The sequence below is a fragment of the Diprion similis genome, chromosome 8, assembly GCF_021155765.1.
Source record: "Diprion similis isolate iyDipSimi1 chromosome 8, iyDipSimi1.1, whole genome shotgun sequence".
Taxonomy (NCBI): Eukaryota; Metazoa; Arthropoda; class Insecta; order Hymenoptera; family Diprionidae; genus Diprion; species Diprion similis.
In genome coordinates, this window is record NC_060112.1 from 12,851,816 (window position 1) to 12,868,378 (window position 16,563).

Consider the following 16,563-nt stretch of genomic DNA (forward strand, 5'->3'; position numbering starts at 1 on the left):
CAAAAAAGTTAACTTTGTGGTTGAGTCGGGAATGAAGTTATTTTTCGTGTTCGAAGCTAACGCGCCGATGTCCCGCAACTGGCCCTTGACCTGCAGTCAAGATTGCGATGTGACGTGTTTTCGAAGATAACAAGAAAACTTACGCATACACATGTACGATTGTGACGTAAAACAGGAAGAGGCCGAAGAAAACAACGCATCGCAGAGATTAGAGGCCAACAATTATTACAACCTAGAGGGGGAATCACACGAGTTATCGTCTAACTTTTCGCCTCGTCCAAAAAAACCAGCTCTTCGATCGTCGATATAGGTATACCTCCACAATTCTCTCGAAAATCAAAGTGACCATTCGGCCGGCAGATGCGTCCCTATAACTCTGCAAAGACCTGTCCTGTCCTCTCACGCAGCTGAGGAAGTACGAGTACGGCTGATGTGTGTGTAATACGTGCATAATTAACCAACACGCCGAGGCGAGAGGCACCACGGCCGTTTCTCCCAGTGATCATACACGCATCCGAGGGTCGTGTGTACGTAGTTAGCGGTGAAACTCGGCGGACTCCGCGCGCACCGGTTTGACAGCCAGAACTGGACGACGACCATCGTGAGCCTTCAGTGCTTAGAAGATCCTCACGTTCGCGGAAACATCACAATAAAGCGAGTTTCGCACGCGGCCAATATTGTCTTTTATTTTTGAAACACCGTCCAGGATGAGTGCGACTTCTACGGGCTCTGGTGAGTCGAATAATTGATATCACCAATAATCGGTATATTATAATCAGTCGAATTCCGGAACGAATTGAAATCGTTCAGAGTGGCGTCACAAGTTTTTTACAATATCTCAACTGATGCAGAAAAAAAACTTTGTAACACAGCGGCGGTGACAATTGTTCGTTGTTCGAAGCAATTGTGAGTCGTTCCGGTTGTAGGTAACGTTATTGTTGGATTATAGAAAGCATTTTCGGTATAATTACGACATCGATATTATAGTTATGAAATTATTGCGTGGTCAAGAAAAATTTGAATTTTGTTTTTGTGTATACGTTATATTTATATCGTTTTGTTGCTACGGGCGCTAGCAATTCATTACAATCATTTCCACTGGATAAAGCACCGCTTTGGAATTCTGACTTGATATTCGTAATAAAATAAAAATACACTAATGAGGTGTTAGATGTTACTTCGCATACCTACACGTGATATTAAAAAACACCGAATGAGCATTTGCGTTTGCATGCGTAATATTCTGTAAGAGTACTGCGTGGACATAACTCGCGTGAATTTTCGAGCTGGTTATCCGTTGTATACCTGTTATAGCTTGGGATTTCAGTTTACGATGCCTGCTATTTCACTTTGAGCGTGAACTTAGATTGGCTATTGGATTTGAAATGAATAACATTCAACGTTATCTTTGTCTGATTGCATGGAGTCCAATGTTTAATGATCGCTGCCATTACGGATGTTTCGTATTATCGGTGGTCTGTTACGTACATTCAACAGGTTTTAATTAATTATATACGTGTGTAACAGTCCTATACTGGCCTTTAACAAGTTTACTACCAAAAAAATTGCAGAAGTTTTACTGCGAGAATAAAAAAATTCGCTACCTGGACTTAGCAAATCATAATTTAAATAAAATTAAGTTTGCTGGTCGATCTTGCGTTTCATCACCACGGAGAGATAGTTTTTTACTATTTGCGAGTAGAGTTTTTCAACGAAAACAGTCAATCGGTTCCTCGTTGCCATTAATTTCTGCTGTTTGTCTTTTTACTTATAGCCAGATCTTTGTCTGTATCCACATGATAGATATATTTATACCAAGAACAGGTTTCTTTATAATGCCTCGTTTTGCCTCTTCGGAGTCCTCGGCCTTCTCCGTTGATGCGAACAATTTCCTACAGAATTTACTTATCTACTAAGCGGTCTACGATGATTCAAGTCTTACAATTATTCCTCTCACTGCACTAGCTTCAATGAAACTGTAGAATGAACTTCTGCTATCGGTAATGCACCTCGTGCGGGTGTCGATTATAACCGCACAGAAAAAAGTAGATCAAAGTGAACAATCATTCCCTGTGTTTGAAATTGCTTTAACCGAATGCGAACGCAGATGTACGGATCAAATGCGATACATATCGTTACATAGTCACAGCATTTGTGGGTTCATGAAGAATGCAGTCGGCGCTATTTATACTGTAATTTCTTGTTATGTAGTCGTTAATGGGGATATATGAATTCCAGGAAAATCGATGCGTGTGTAATATCGCTGTCACTAACTGTAAAAGATTATTCTTCGGCGAACGATTCCCAATAATGACCGTGCGGTAAATAACATTGCATATCACTTACGTGAGGCATGAAAATTCCGAGTTGAATAACGTCAGGAAGTTTTAAAAATTCCTGAAAATTATTCACCCATGCCAGGTAGATTTATTACATGATTTTTTACCGAATCCAATACCGTCGAGAGGTGGTTAATTTACTCGACATACAGCGTGATTATCATGTTATGAATGTGTAGCGTTTGTTTTTCATCCAGAATTGCCCGGCGGAGGTGGTTGCCCGCGGCATCCTGGAGGTTGTCGACCACCGGGTTATTCCATGTCCTCCAGATGACGGTTAATCTCACTTGTTCCCTACCTGATTGTTTGTCAAGTAGCTGCTCACCGCAGCACCTGATTATCTCACTCTCTTTTACGTTGTTATCTTCTACATTATTCAAACAGTACGGTTTATCGTGAGCCAGCTCACTACTCGGAATGTAAAAAGAGACTAAGCATGAGGTGATTCACTTCGAAAGCGATTTGCATTCGAATCATGACACTTGACTAAACGGAAACCAAAGTACCGGTGTGAGAGTACGATGAAGATCAATTGAATTCCCAATTCTAGCCATGGCGATCCTCTTCCTCGGCTTAGCCACAATTTTGGTCTCCATGGTCCCCACCATAGCGGCTAAAGCTGCAGTGGCTGCAAATAGAAACGCTTCGGCTAGAGCATCGGATTCTTGGGGGGACGAGGACTACGTTCCTTACCGAGGTGATCGGTTCAACATCTTCGATTGGAGTCTTTGCAAGGTATGCTATAAACGCGGGATAAGGTGAAAAAGGAAATGACATCCTCAAATCAATGGATGAACTTTGCAGAATCTGGCGGTGAAGTACTCTTCCAACATGCTTATCTCGCCAATATCAGTGAAACTCGCCCTGGTTCTGCTCTACGAAGGTGCTCAAGGCCAGACTGCTCACGAGCTTGCCGACGTCTTGGAGCTTCCCAATGGTCGTGAGGCGACTCGGGATCGTTTCGCGACCATTCTCCGCTCTCTGCAGGTTCGTGACGACGCAATATATGTATTGATGGTTGAGATCGCCTTTTAACATTACATACAGCAAAAAGGTTTACTTCGATGGTATTTTTCGTTTTGCAGACGCGTCAGCCAGAGTACACCTTGGACATATCTACTCGTCTTTATGTCGACACGTCGATTCAGGCTAGACAACGTTACAGTGCGATCGTCAAGACTTTTTACTCCACAGACATTGTGACCACTAATTTATCCGATGCCCGTCCTGCACTCGCAAACATCAATGCATGGGTTAGCAATGTGACTCATGGTCGCATTAAGGAGGTTCTTACCGACGGTGAGTTTTTGAGGCAAACTTGAATCCGCAAGGGCGTCTCGTCCTACAACTTTTGGGCAACCACAATTAGTAGTGTTCCGTGAATTGGCAATCATCGTTTTGTCGGGATTTCTACGTTCGGGCTGTTTGACCACCTAGTGTATATCCTGAAATATGCTTGTCGTATTTTCGGCGTATGTGTAATGAGTGAAGTAATAATGACTGAATTCAATCCACAGAGGAAAAAATCAAGGACTCCGTTTTTTTGGTGATGAATGCGTTGTACTTTGCGGGGACCTGGCGGTATCCGTTCTTGAAGAACGCTACTAAGTATGGCGCCTTCTACACAGACGTTGACAAGAGCGTCCAAGTCCCCTACATGAACACCAATGGCCGTTTCTATTACGCAGATATGCCAGAGCTGGATGCCCAACTCATCAGATTGCCTTACCTCGTAGGTTTTACCTTATCTTACACAGTAAACTTCCAATACAAAGTGGCAATATAGTATAACGATAAGAAATCTACTCCAATCGCGATTATCGAAACAAAAATCAGAAAAACGTATGCATTGCCTTTGAAAATAAATGAAGTCAACATAAATCTTTGATTCTTTCAGGGTCACAAATACGCGATGTTCATAGTCGTGCCTCGAGCAAGAACTGGGCTTCAGCAGCTAATAAGAGATATAAACCCGTTCGTTATTAAGAATCATATCTTGTCGATGGAGGAGACCCCATTGGAGGTCTATTTGCCTAAATTTAAATTCGACTTCACAACTCATTTGGAATCTACGCTTCGTGAGGTGAGGCAGATCATTCTTCGACTGACTAATTGTGCAATTACATCTGTGTATACTCGCTTATATGTATAGCCGTTCCCTTGAAACTTTTCTTTCGTTTACTGCAGTTGGGCATTCGCGATATTTTCGACAACACAGCCGCTCTCCCTGGTATCGCTAGAGGCAAGGCAAACTCTCAGCGTCTAATCGTTTCTGACATTGTTCAGAAAATGGGCCTAGAGGTGGACGAGATTGGTACCATAGCACATGCCGTTACTGGTGAGGAGTTTCATACACTTGCTGCTATTATAATTGGTGCTTGGTCCAGTAGCTTGTAAACAGTTTATTCTGCAGAAATGAAAATTCACAGCACATACCTTATCAAGCTGGCAGTGATTGCATAGCCAATTGTATAATCCTTTGAAGAGTGTTCAGCAGATCATGATGTAATTTGACTTGGATCATAAAAATAAACTGTGAAGAGCGAGAGAAAAAAGAGAATATGTAATGAGAAAATGCACTTCAATCATTGTACTAGTCTCTGTATTGTAAATAGCAGATTATTTTTCTCATAATACACTCGTGAGATCCAAATAGAATAAATCCGGTGGTTAATGCGTCGAAATTCTTACTAAAAAAAGATAGCAAAATATTAATGAGTTTCTTTATTTAACTAATGTTGTTCTCATGTATTTTTGCAGAGGTTTCAGTCGGCAATAAGAATTCCGAGACGGTTGTCAACATTAGACATCCGTTTATGTTCTTCGTGGAGGACGAGTTAGCGGGGACTATAGTATTTCTTGGGAAAGTAATGAATCCCTCGGAAAGTAATGGAGTTTACAAGGAACCGATAGCAGAAGTGCCACCCCGGTTTGGCCAAACGGCGTTCACTTTTGCAGCTCCAGTCGCTGCACCTGGTAAAATCACAGGACAGAAAGTGTTTCGGTCACAGAACAATCCATTAGATTTTCATCCCTAGAACTTACTAACCATAACACTCGTAGTGCCAATTCTTTTTGTAAATATGAAAAGGAGGAATCCTAGAACTACCAGTGAACAACTAAGGTTTCGATTGCTTGAATTTCTCAATCTCTGAGTTATGCGTAATTAGTTTCTTCTTTCCTTGAAATCCCTGAAGTAGAAGGTATTTTATTTTTATAACAAGCAGCATTTAAGGACAACAGCAAGTAGCCTTTCTTTGAATATTTTTCAACCATCGTTCCTCTTGAAGTAATTCTAGAATTTACTGACAATGACTTCACGGACTGCGATAGCGAACGAGCTGTGTACTGTACATACTCACTCAAGTCTCCAGTGTCATATCGACGTTGTCATATATACCAAACGCAAAAAAGGGCTTACAGTTCCATTGCACACACAATTTTGCACAAAAACACTCAAATACTTTTTCATTTGACGCAAAAATGAAGAAATGGCACGGAATCTGCGGAATTGCAATAGTAAATTCGGAGAATTCATGCAGTTTCTTTATTTCTGCGTCAAATGAAAATGCATTGGAGTGTTTCTGTTCAGAGCTGTATATAGAATGGGGCTGTTAAGCCCTTTTTTGCGTTTGAGATATGTGGGCTTGGACATTTGGAGATATATCCTGCATCGTTAAAATCGACCATGGCACACCCTTAAGTGTGAAATGATATACATACACCCATCTTTCCTCATCTTTTTTTGAGGACGTTTGGTACATTTTATTATAACATTGTCTGCGGCATATAGACAACACTGTTAGTCATTGTAGCTATTCGAAAGGATGAAGTGGGTTCGAAAATTAAAAGCATCGAACGCGTGTCGGAAGCATTTGTCGCCATATCGTCAGTGATACACATATATAGTCTTTCTTACTAGCAGCAATAAATTCACCTTACCTTATCTCACTTAAATACACATCACTTCCAGGTATGTTCCGTATTATTCGGTATAACTATATCGTTGTTCCTTTCTTTTTCTTTTTCTCCTGTGGAACCCTTGCTTCCTTCCTCTTCTCTGTAATTTACCTTGTGGTTTGACTGTTCAAATATAATCTCTTAACCATGGCACTTTTTTCTTTTTATTTTTTTAAATATTTTTGTAAATGGTGGTTGACCTCTTTTCCAATAAATTTCTCATTCAAATAAACCTAATTTCCCAGAAATACCAAATTCAATGTCATTAATTACCTTTCGTAGTCAACAATATCATATTGTGTACCAAGGGCGTAAAGCCCACTTAGTCATTGGGGCACACCATATTTTTTGTAACGAATGTATGGATTTGTTTTTTTTTTGTTCACAATTTCAAACACGTTATAAGCACACAAACATATATTATCTCAATTATTGATATTTTTCTTGAAAATATTGATTTTTTTTTTGTCCGACGGTGTGAAACGGTCACCTTAAACAACTTAATGGATCAAAAAAACAGGAAAACCGTGCAGGCGTTACAAAATAGTATATTGTGAACCAAGGGCGTAAAGCGGGCTTTTTTAAACCGAGAACTGCAACAACACAAGATTATAAGGCTCGCTTAACCCTTGGTGTACACCACATTTTTTGTAAAGCATGTACGGATTTTTGCGTTTTTTTGGCATATTAAGCGGGGCTGATGTAACCGTTTTCTAACGTGGCAACCACCTACTTACTAGATTATTTGAAAGAATTTTGACTACTAGAAAGAAAGGAATGGGTAGATATTTGTTAATCAGTTTTATTAGGATAATAAAACATATTTTATCTCAATTATTGATCATTTTCTTGAAAGTATTGAAAAACTGACCACGCCGTTACTCGAGTACATTTTTTCTTTCTAATAAACCAAATTCTTTCAAATAATCTAATAAGTACGTGGATGCCGTGCCAGAACACGGTTACATCAGCCACGTTTGATATGCCAAAAAAACGCAAAAATCCGTACATGCTTTACAAAAAATATGGTGTGCACCAAGAGCTAAGGGGACTTTCCACCCTTGAAACACAATATACTATTTCAATGCAGGAACACCGGTTCGCTGTCTCGACAGAATAAATCCCTTGAAATGTTAATATTTACCTAGAAATAATCTCCCCAGGTTGATCAAGATCAAGCGAATATTAGTGTAGAAAATTGAACTGATCGTGAGTAACGAAATACATGAGTAAGTTAAATATAAAATATAAACTGCGGAGATTCCACATTTCGTAAACGCATATATATATATATACACACACTTGTATACGTCAACCGATTATCAGTAAAGGCCGAATCTGTTCGTAAAAACCGGCATGTGCGATTGCTGACAAGAAGTTGGCGTAGAAAAAAAAAAAAAAAAACAGGCGGGGAATTTCCGATCAAATGATGTGCAACATGCGTGGTGAAGAAGGAAAAAATCATACAGTCGGACCTCTCTATAAATCCGCTCAGCCCCCGAGGGGAACATTTTTTCTAGGAAATGAGATAACCCCTGCCTGGACCTGATGTGAGCAATAAACTGGGGAAGCGGGCTTATTGGGAAAGGTATTATTGAGAGGTCGGACTGTAATTTGCACACCGGAGCGTCATTGATCATTGTCTGTCTTAATCTTTATCAATTGTTTTCTTTCGCCCCGAAGGAATCACGAGTTTCGTTCCAAGAAAAAAAAAAGACCAGTCTCTCATCACGAGCATTAATCAAATATCACTTGCAACTTTAACTGCTGGTTTATCCCATCCTCGAGTAAAATTACGAATCACGTTACTCAGAACAGAAAAAAACATTACCGGTGATATTTAATAGAAATTACGTCATACTCGTTTGAATATCAGACCAAAGAACAATATTTCGCATTCAGTAATTATTTTTACTCTTCTGCGGTTGTATAAACTGCATCCCGATCATTTAAACTAGGCTTGTAAAGCCTAAAAAAAGTCGTTACAATATTAAAAAATATTAGGACTTGTTTGTTTTTTATATCTTGAAATTGGCGCACCAGGATAAAAGATTGTAATTATTAACTAAACGACTCGCATATTCCTTCGAGGATCGCGGATGTAATTTCTGTACAGGTTTATTGGCGTGTATACGTATAAACTGGATTCAGGTTTGACCGTTGCCCGTAAGTACAGACAAAGGTGTGTACGCACGTAAATTCGTGACGTGGGTAACAACATTTGCCTTTTCATGTGCCGCGAAGATAAATTCAGGGTATTTAGAACCTCGAGTCTGGCAGTTGGGAAGGGGAATTGTATTCTCGAAAGCCGTCACCATGATCAGTGGGAGGGGAGGAAGAAATAGAGATCATCCGAAAAGCGACCGTCATCGCGGACGGTCCGAAGGCAACCGGGAATCTCGTAACAAAAACAGCAGCGATCCTCGCGCTTTAATCGCTTTATTGATCGTTCGATCGATCAGTCCTCCGGTGTCCGTCGAGCCTTACACCGTGGACAGTGCGGAAAGTGCGGAAAGTTGAAGATAAAGGAACAGTAATCGGGAAACATGTTGATGTACACAGTATTGTTCGTCATCTGCCTCTGCGTGACTTCAGGTACAGATTGTTGCATTTCATACGCGTGAACACGACGGGACTGTCCATGACCTGAATCACATTGCTTCTTTTTTGTTGAATTAAATGCTTTCCGCGTTGTTACATCGCAATCGCATTGCACAACTCCCTCGGTCGAAAATTGCTTCGTATAAGCTTTTCGAGTTATGCGCATAACGGTGTAATTCGACGGAAGTCATTACCGATTTATATGTATAAATGTACTTTGTTTTGAATTTGACAACAGCTAGTGATTAGGAAAGGTCCGATTCTGTCGTTATTTCGAAATACTGATCGGGATTTTATAGCAGTTGTATAGGATTGCCGTATACTTATGGAATATCGGTTCCTAAAAAGGTTTCCTGCGTGGCACCTGGTCTTAACGGGTTTCAAAGGACTCGCCCATACGACTGCCACAGAATAATTTCACTATAGTGTAACTTTTCTATACAAAATTTGCGTCTTACGATGACTTGCGGGTATTTCGGGCATTTGGTATTCGAACTGTCTCCATAACTCCTTAAGACTTAACGTCGTTTTCAGTTGATCTCTTGCTCATTCTGCAAAGCGGCAAACATTGACCTTGTGGTACTTATGAAATTGTCACCGATCGGCAAATAATAACCAAGTCCCAGACAGCTTAAGAAAAGCTGTATGAACACCGCGAAATCCGGTAATAATTGAAATTAATCTTGTAATTCCTTAACGCAACGTTGTGTTTATGTGATCGAACGACGGCGAGAGGAAGGAATGCTTAAGGTTATTGTTATAAAAGGCTACTAGAAGTTGAGTTAATCTCATGTAGGCATTGATTACTAGATCAACTCTTTTCACAGCCACAGATGGCCGTAAATGACGCGGAAAGATAATGAATAAAATTTTTCATGACAAAACTCCAATCGAGTGCTTGGAGGCCTGTCACGGTTAGCCTTGACTCGACGCTGAATGCTTCATAAACTGGGATTTCCCAAGGCGCACAACACATGACCCTCTGGAAGACCGCGTTCCATTTAACTCGTTTCTTTCATTTATTTTTTATTATCCGGTCGAAGAATTTCGCTCTCTCTCTCTTTCTCTTTCCGCTTGTTTTCCCTCCGACAATCAGATTATATTAATCTCAAAATTGCTATGGGGAAATCCTTTTAGAATGTTTTATAGCTTGGTATTTTATTTTTCAGTTGCACCTGCGATAGATCCAAATGACGCCGATAGATTCAACTTCTTCGACATTGAACTTCTACAGGTATAAATATCGGAAAAACGCTTTAATCACCAAACCGAATCCAGGTAATGTGTTGACACAAAGTCGTTCATTTATGTAATCTGTTATTGTAAGGCTCTGACTGGGGAAGGCGAGGGCAATATTGTCCTGGCTCCGGCAAGCGTGAAGGCAGCATTGACCGCTCTGGTTGAAGGAACTGGTGGCCGTACTGCCAGCCAAATCCGTGACACGTTAAGGCTACCCTCGGACCCACGGAGCCTGAGGTTGGCTGCGGAACGTTCACTGGCTCCCTTCAAGGTGAGATACCTACATGCCTCGGATTAACTCAGTCTTACAATTAGATATTTGTGGACGAAAGTCATTTGGAGAGTTACCGTTCATCGGCACTTACGGAATGCAAACCAGCGTCGAATTGTGCGACTAAAATGCAACCGATTGATTTTTGTTCAAGGTAAAAAGGGTCGGTGCTCAATTGGATCTTGCTACACGTATCTGGACCGGAACTGACGTCAACCTTACCCCAGAGTACAGTGAGATTTTGCGGCGACACTACGATAGCGACGTTCAACCAGTCAACTTTGTCGACGCTCTGAGAACATCTGATTTAATAAACAACTGGGTTCGCGAAAAAACTAGGGGACACATTCAATCCATCGTCGAGCCTGGTAAGACCTCTTTCTTTTGCAATTTTACATCGGGGTTAATATGATCTGGATAGTTTCGAATGGTCATTAAACATTCGCAATGTCATGATGAATGCCATCGGTACATTTTGCTGAGAGGTTATTGATTCAGCAAATACATTCGGGAGGCGACCAAAAATGACCTTGTTGTTAGCTGCAACAAGTCAGTGTTCATTGGAAATACTACAGACACGAGATTCGTATTACATTCCGTGAAATGAATAAAAACATGACAAGAAGAAACCGGTTACTCGGCCCATCTCCATAAATATAAAATTTGATGACATAATGTTATTACATATTGACACTGAAATGTCTAACAACAAGAGTGATGCATGCTTTTTGGTGTACCCTAAATGGACTTGAAAGTCATATAATCATGTGCGTAAAAGATACTGAATTTTTCTTCTCAACTGATAACAATCAACATCGCAAACTTGTGTGTACCAGTAGAATGTCAAACCGTACACAGGTTTCTTCAGCAAAAAATTTTTTGCATAAAGAAATCTTACCGAATTGCAAGTTACACCACACTGTAAACATCGGTAAAACGTATGTAATTACAGGCAGTCTTGGTCCTCAAGTGAGGCTACTACTGACGAATGCGTTGTACATGAAGAGCACCTGGAAGATAGCATTCGATCGGAGTTTGACCAGATCCAGATGTTTCCAGGTGCCAAATGTCGGCTGTCAGAAGACCTATCTTATGGAGAGCCTCGGATATTATCCGTACGCCTACATTCCGTCCTTGCAGGCTGAAGCGATACAGATTCCCTACTCGGTGAGTGTATAAAGGACTTTTTCAAATATTCAAACTTTCAGGAGGTACTTGAATTCTTATCCTCGCTCGACTTTGAGTGTTGAGATTGTCGTATGATCAAACGTTTAAACTTTAATATTTCTAGGATGGGGAACTCTCTATGTTGATTCTACTTCCTGAGCGCGTCGAGGGCGGACTACAAGCGCTCGTTAAGGACTTGTCTCACACTTCGCTGCCGCACATCGTTAATAGTCTACAAGAAACGGAAGTCGTCTTGTTTATGCCGAAGTTCAGCATCGATACCAAGATGAATTTGCAATCAACTTTACAAAATGTACGCTTACCGTGATACGAAACCACGAGTATTAAACATTCGCCTGTATGTTCAGACTCACATCAGAAAAGGAAGACCTTGGTTAAAATAGAAAAAAGGTCGAACGAACTATGATTCAGAGTTTCATTCTGGCTAAACAGATTCTGCTTTTTATTTTATACTCATAACCGGTGTGAGTTTGTGTCGGCATTCGAACAAGGTACTGAATGTCAGTGAGTATAATAATCATTTAGAATCGACGATACCTGAAAAATTTCGCACGGATGCGTGATGACATCATCGAATGCTAGAGGTATCCTGTTATCGAGGAATTTTTTCGCATTTAAATGTGGTCTAGTCAATCAGCACTGCCTTGTATCGATTAAAAGAAAATAATGAAAGCTTTAGTGGGCGGAATTTCATTTCATAAAACTTTCTTTTCCGCAGCTTGGAATCGTAGACCTATTTGGCCTGAATGCCAACATTTCCGGAGCTGCAACTAGCCCTCTTGAGGTAGGGGATATACTGCACAATGCGAAGATCGAGGTGAACGAGGAAGGAACAATTGCATCAGCACTTACAGGTAAGCTCTGCAAGAGTGTATAATACATTCACTACAGCCAACGAACAGAGGGCAAGAAAATTGTCGAGCTCTGTTTTATCCAGTCGTTTCTATTCGCGACGGTCTCCCGCTATATCCATGAAGAAACAAAATTTATCCAAAGAAACTATAAAACAAAGTAACATACCGCATAATAAAGAAGTTGCAATTAACGCCAATAGATAGTGTCGAGCCCAAACGAAAGCTCGCGTCTGAAGTTTGCCGATAAAAAATTGACTTCTGTTCGATGTTTGCTCGCGTCAAACTTACCTGGCGCAAAGGCTTACCGTGATCAAGAAGGCTGTTCCTTCGAGGCGAGGCTCTTCCATTGCACATCGGTTGAGTTGACCCTTGCGATTGCCCCAAACGCGGGCACTCGTGCGTACAATTTTTGAGTGTTGGGACTTGCGTTCGCGCGGTCCCTGATATTTCCATAGTAAAACTATCATATTTTAATAGTCAAACTATGAGAACCTCGCCTGTAGCCTCGCAGGCTGTGTTTTTATAGGAAATGTCTCGCTTATCCGACATAATTCCGCAAAAGTTCAAGTCTCAGTAGCCACTTCATCCGTTTTTCATAGATTGCAGTAACCAGAAGTATACCTCTTTTCATATAATTACATACATTAAATAATTCTGCTTCTTGATACGATGTTATCTATAATGAGAAAACTTATCACATATATGAACGGATGAATAATTGTCCGTCATAACAAAGATTATATTACATGTACCTGAGCTGTATGTATGTGTATACGTGTATAAACGTTGTTCGAGATCGAGTAGAGTTATTATTTGAATTCATTTTCTAGTTCGAAATGTTTCGATAGCAAAATATTATTCAAGGCGTAACTGCTTGTCATTTCGCATTGCAAACCGATTTAACTTACCAACATACCTAATGGATCACGTTTCTAGGCTTAAAGGCTGTTAGAGAGGAATTATACATACAACGATGAATTGACGATCCGTTACAAAGTGTTCGTTCTTTATGTTTTCTTTTCTTGACTCTTCGTATCGTCTAACACACACAATAATAATTCGCTGATCATCAACCGCGTTGATTGATCACTAAAACGTCGTGTATGGCGATAATTAATTAACCATTGCCTACTCTCACTGAAGAATTTTTCGTCTTTGCAGGCTATAATCGGGATTTTTAGTAATTACTGACCGATATATTTTTTCGTCTATTACCTAAGAATTATTCTAAGCGATTCCCTTTTGATTAAACTGCAGAATAGAGAATATTGACAGAAGCACAATTGAATTTGGACGTTTACCTGAACATTTACTTCACTCAAAACTTTTAACCTATATGTCTAATAATTGAATATTCGCTTTTTCTAAGGAATTGCGGTTGTACCACTGATGGGTTCCACGGTTCAGACTTTCCGAGCCGATCGTCCGTTCATATTCATCCTGCGGGACGGGGCCTCAGGTGCTGTGCTTTTCGCGGGACGAGTCGTGAACCCAGACTTGGTGGATTCGGGAGCGTAAACGAATTTTATCACGGCGTCGCCCCGTATGCTCCGCAGAAGTGTATAATAAACATGGAAATATTGTATAGATTTTCGCTTGTATAAATACGGGAAAACTGTTATAACAATTGCAATTTTTATAATCAAATTAAACCTTTTTTCGTTACTGTAGTCCATAAAAAGTAATTCAACTGAATTTGGGGCGGCGTTGATTAGTCGAATATTTTATTTTCGTTGCATTTTCGTCATCATAAAGCTTTACTTATAGTCAACATGAAAATTTGCAGCTATTGACGTGGCGTCGCGACGACGCATCGGCAAAAGCTGCACTTGTCGGGCGTCGCGACGCCGTCGAACAATAACTATAATGTAAGCGCCTTGACCGACGACGCTCGGATTGCGTCACGACTAGTGCTAGTACGTAACGAATTGTTTCTACAAGTATCGCGGTTCGATTATGCCGTGTATCTATACTTTGACTATACTTTGCTTCTTTAATTGTAATTATCGTTATTTTGATCAATACTATTATGATGATTATCGTCTCTGTGAGCACCATGACAATAAATTCTATTTACCAACGTAGCATATTTTTTTTCATAGTTCTGATTATTTTCTCATGTTATTGCATATGCATTTCTTAACAATATAAACTTCTGGTTTACCTCTCCTTTTTGTCACGTTGCTATGCCCTGTGTTCTTAGAGGTCAATAATGTTTTGATGTAAATACACGATTTCCCCGAACATTTTTTAAGATTGTATTAAAAAACAGCGGTGGTACGCGTAACTTATGTTTAAAAAGCTGTATAAAACTTTGTCTAATATCAATATGTATAAAGTTTAGAGAGTTTTAAACCCCGGGATTCGAAATGTTAAACGTATAATTCCAAACCAAATTCGCTGTTCGTATCAGGTGATAACTACAATTCTGATAACAGATAGGAAGTCTCATATATGTACATATAGCGATGCGAATACGAACGAAATTTAGAGTTTCCTACTATTTATATTTCGTTTATTAATTCAGGCCAAGGCCTACATGTTAAATGACAAGTAATCTGCAATCCTATTGTACGACCTCTTTATAAACCAAATCAAAATCTACGCTTATTCATCTTAACACTTGTTTAATATGTTATCTTTGACAGGAGATGATCGACTATCACGGAGAAAATGAGATGTGACAGGTGGTTGAATAGAATGGTAAAAAAGTTAAAAAGAATTATGTACATTCGCTTTGAAATTAAGTTATAATGAGTTACTCCCACCTAACGAGATCGGATAGTTTTACATAAATATCCATTTGATTGTTAGATATATGTAGCTGTGTGAGGCGTTAATAATGCCATTCCTTAATTAATTTTTTGCATGGTCATCTAATCAGAGCGAAATATTGCCAGACGCTGAAAAAACAGTCTTGCATTCACAATTCATATTAATCTATAGACCTATAATTGGATAGCGATAAGAATTCATTTGGCCTGTAATAAAACGGAGCGACAAACCTAATTATTATAATCGAATATCACCTTGGCGAATTCGCACTCAATCGAATTGACCGTAATTTAAATATTTCACTGACACCGAAACTTGAAAATGGTTTATCTCTAGCAGAATGTGAAGAAAATCTAGCTAAAAAACAGATCAAAACTAACCCACGAAAAAATCCGTAGGGTTGACCTTTCGTTAAAAAAATTCTAGCACGTAGGTACTGTTTCGAAGATATCAAAAAATCTACAAGGAATTTTTCTTATGCGAAATTATCTCGTCTTTCTCTTTTGTTCTGACACTTTTTCTGCAAGAATCGAATTGAGAAAGATATTGGCGAAAAATTATAATTTCAAAACTAAATTGTTTAAACATTCATCGGAGACAAGAATTTGGTGGTAAAATTTCGCAGGTAGCCTCTTTAGACACAAAGAACACTATTTGTCAAAGTTTACTTGGACCAGAATTTCTGGTGGATTAATGTCAGATTTCCTCTACTAACGTAACGTCGGCGCCATCCTACATATTTATACAGTAATATAAACTCTCATCCGATGTTTACCTCCGTTTGTTCCACGTGCAATGCGTGTATCTTGTACTATGAACCGTGCGAGTTTGAAATGTCTACATATTTTCGTATAACGAATTCAAGAGGAGAATTATAATAGGCTGTGAGTGCAATTTAAAAGAAAAATATTTCACAGACGACTTCAAACGACAAATAAATATGTAACAAAACAAAAACAGTTTATTTATGTTTTAAAAATTACCGGCTGCAGGCACTTAAAGCCTTTTTCAATTCTCCTCTACAATTAGTTTGCACTTTGCAGCTGACTGCAATGAGATAGTTCAATTATATGACACGAAATTAGTCTACACCGAAAACTAGACCGCAATTAATTTCATGATTGAAAATGGTGTTGTATTATAGAATGTAGGGTTATACATATATGGTGGTGACCCAATTAACACATGCTTGTTACAGGATCGTGTGTTTTGGACCGTCCTTGTGCTACAATAAATCATTAAATTATCCGGAAGTCCATGAAATCTGAAAGTATACGTTGGATTAGTGATTTTTATTTTCTTCACACTTTCCAAGAAGTTTTCACCTCCAATTTTA

The 16,563-nt window shown here is 39.5% G+C and overlaps 1 protein-coding gene and 1 non-coding gene across 2 annotated transcripts; both read left to right on the forward strand.

The window, feature by feature from the left end:
- Nucleotides 1-350: 350 nt before the first annotated feature.
- Nucleotides 351-14,536, forward strand: LOC124409604 (serine protease inhibitor 27A-like). The gene is made up of 15 exons (XM_046887325.1): nucleotides 351-732; nucleotides 2,890-3,074; nucleotides 3,144-3,326; nucleotides 3,425-3,638; nucleotides 3,857-4,071; nucleotides 4,237-4,422; nucleotides 4,527-4,677; nucleotides 5,100-5,315; nucleotides 10,070-10,134; nucleotides 10,228-10,410; nucleotides 10,565-10,778; nucleotides 11,363-11,577; nucleotides 11,702-11,890; nucleotides 12,317-12,452; nucleotides 13,822-14,536. The coding sequence occupies exons 1-15, from the start codon at nucleotides 708-710 to the stop codon at nucleotides 13,968-13,970; spliced, it is 2,526 nt and encodes an 841-aa protein (XP_046743281.1). The 5' UTR covers nucleotides 351-707; the 3' UTR covers nucleotides 13,971-14,536.
- LOC124410115 lies at nucleotides 12,733-12,896 on the forward strand. The gene has a single exon (XR_006929574.1). It is a non-coding gene; the product is annotated as a U1 spliceosomal RNA (small nuclear RNA).
- Nucleotides 14,537-16,563: the final 2,027 nt, after the last annotated feature.

Bases quoted from the DNA above. Each gene is read 5' to 3' on its own strand.
- LOC124409604 (XM_046887325.1), top strand. From the start codon at position 708: ATGAGTGCGACTTCTACGGGCTCTG. The intron at 3,075-3,143 runs GTATGCTATAAA...TGAACTTTGCAG, and splicing joins TCGATTGGAGTCTTTGCAAG to AATCTGGCGGTGAAGTACTC. The intron at 12,453-13,821 runs GTAAGCTCTGCA...GCTTTTTCTAAG, and splicing joins AATTGCATCAGCACTTACAG to GAATTGCGGTTGTACCACTG.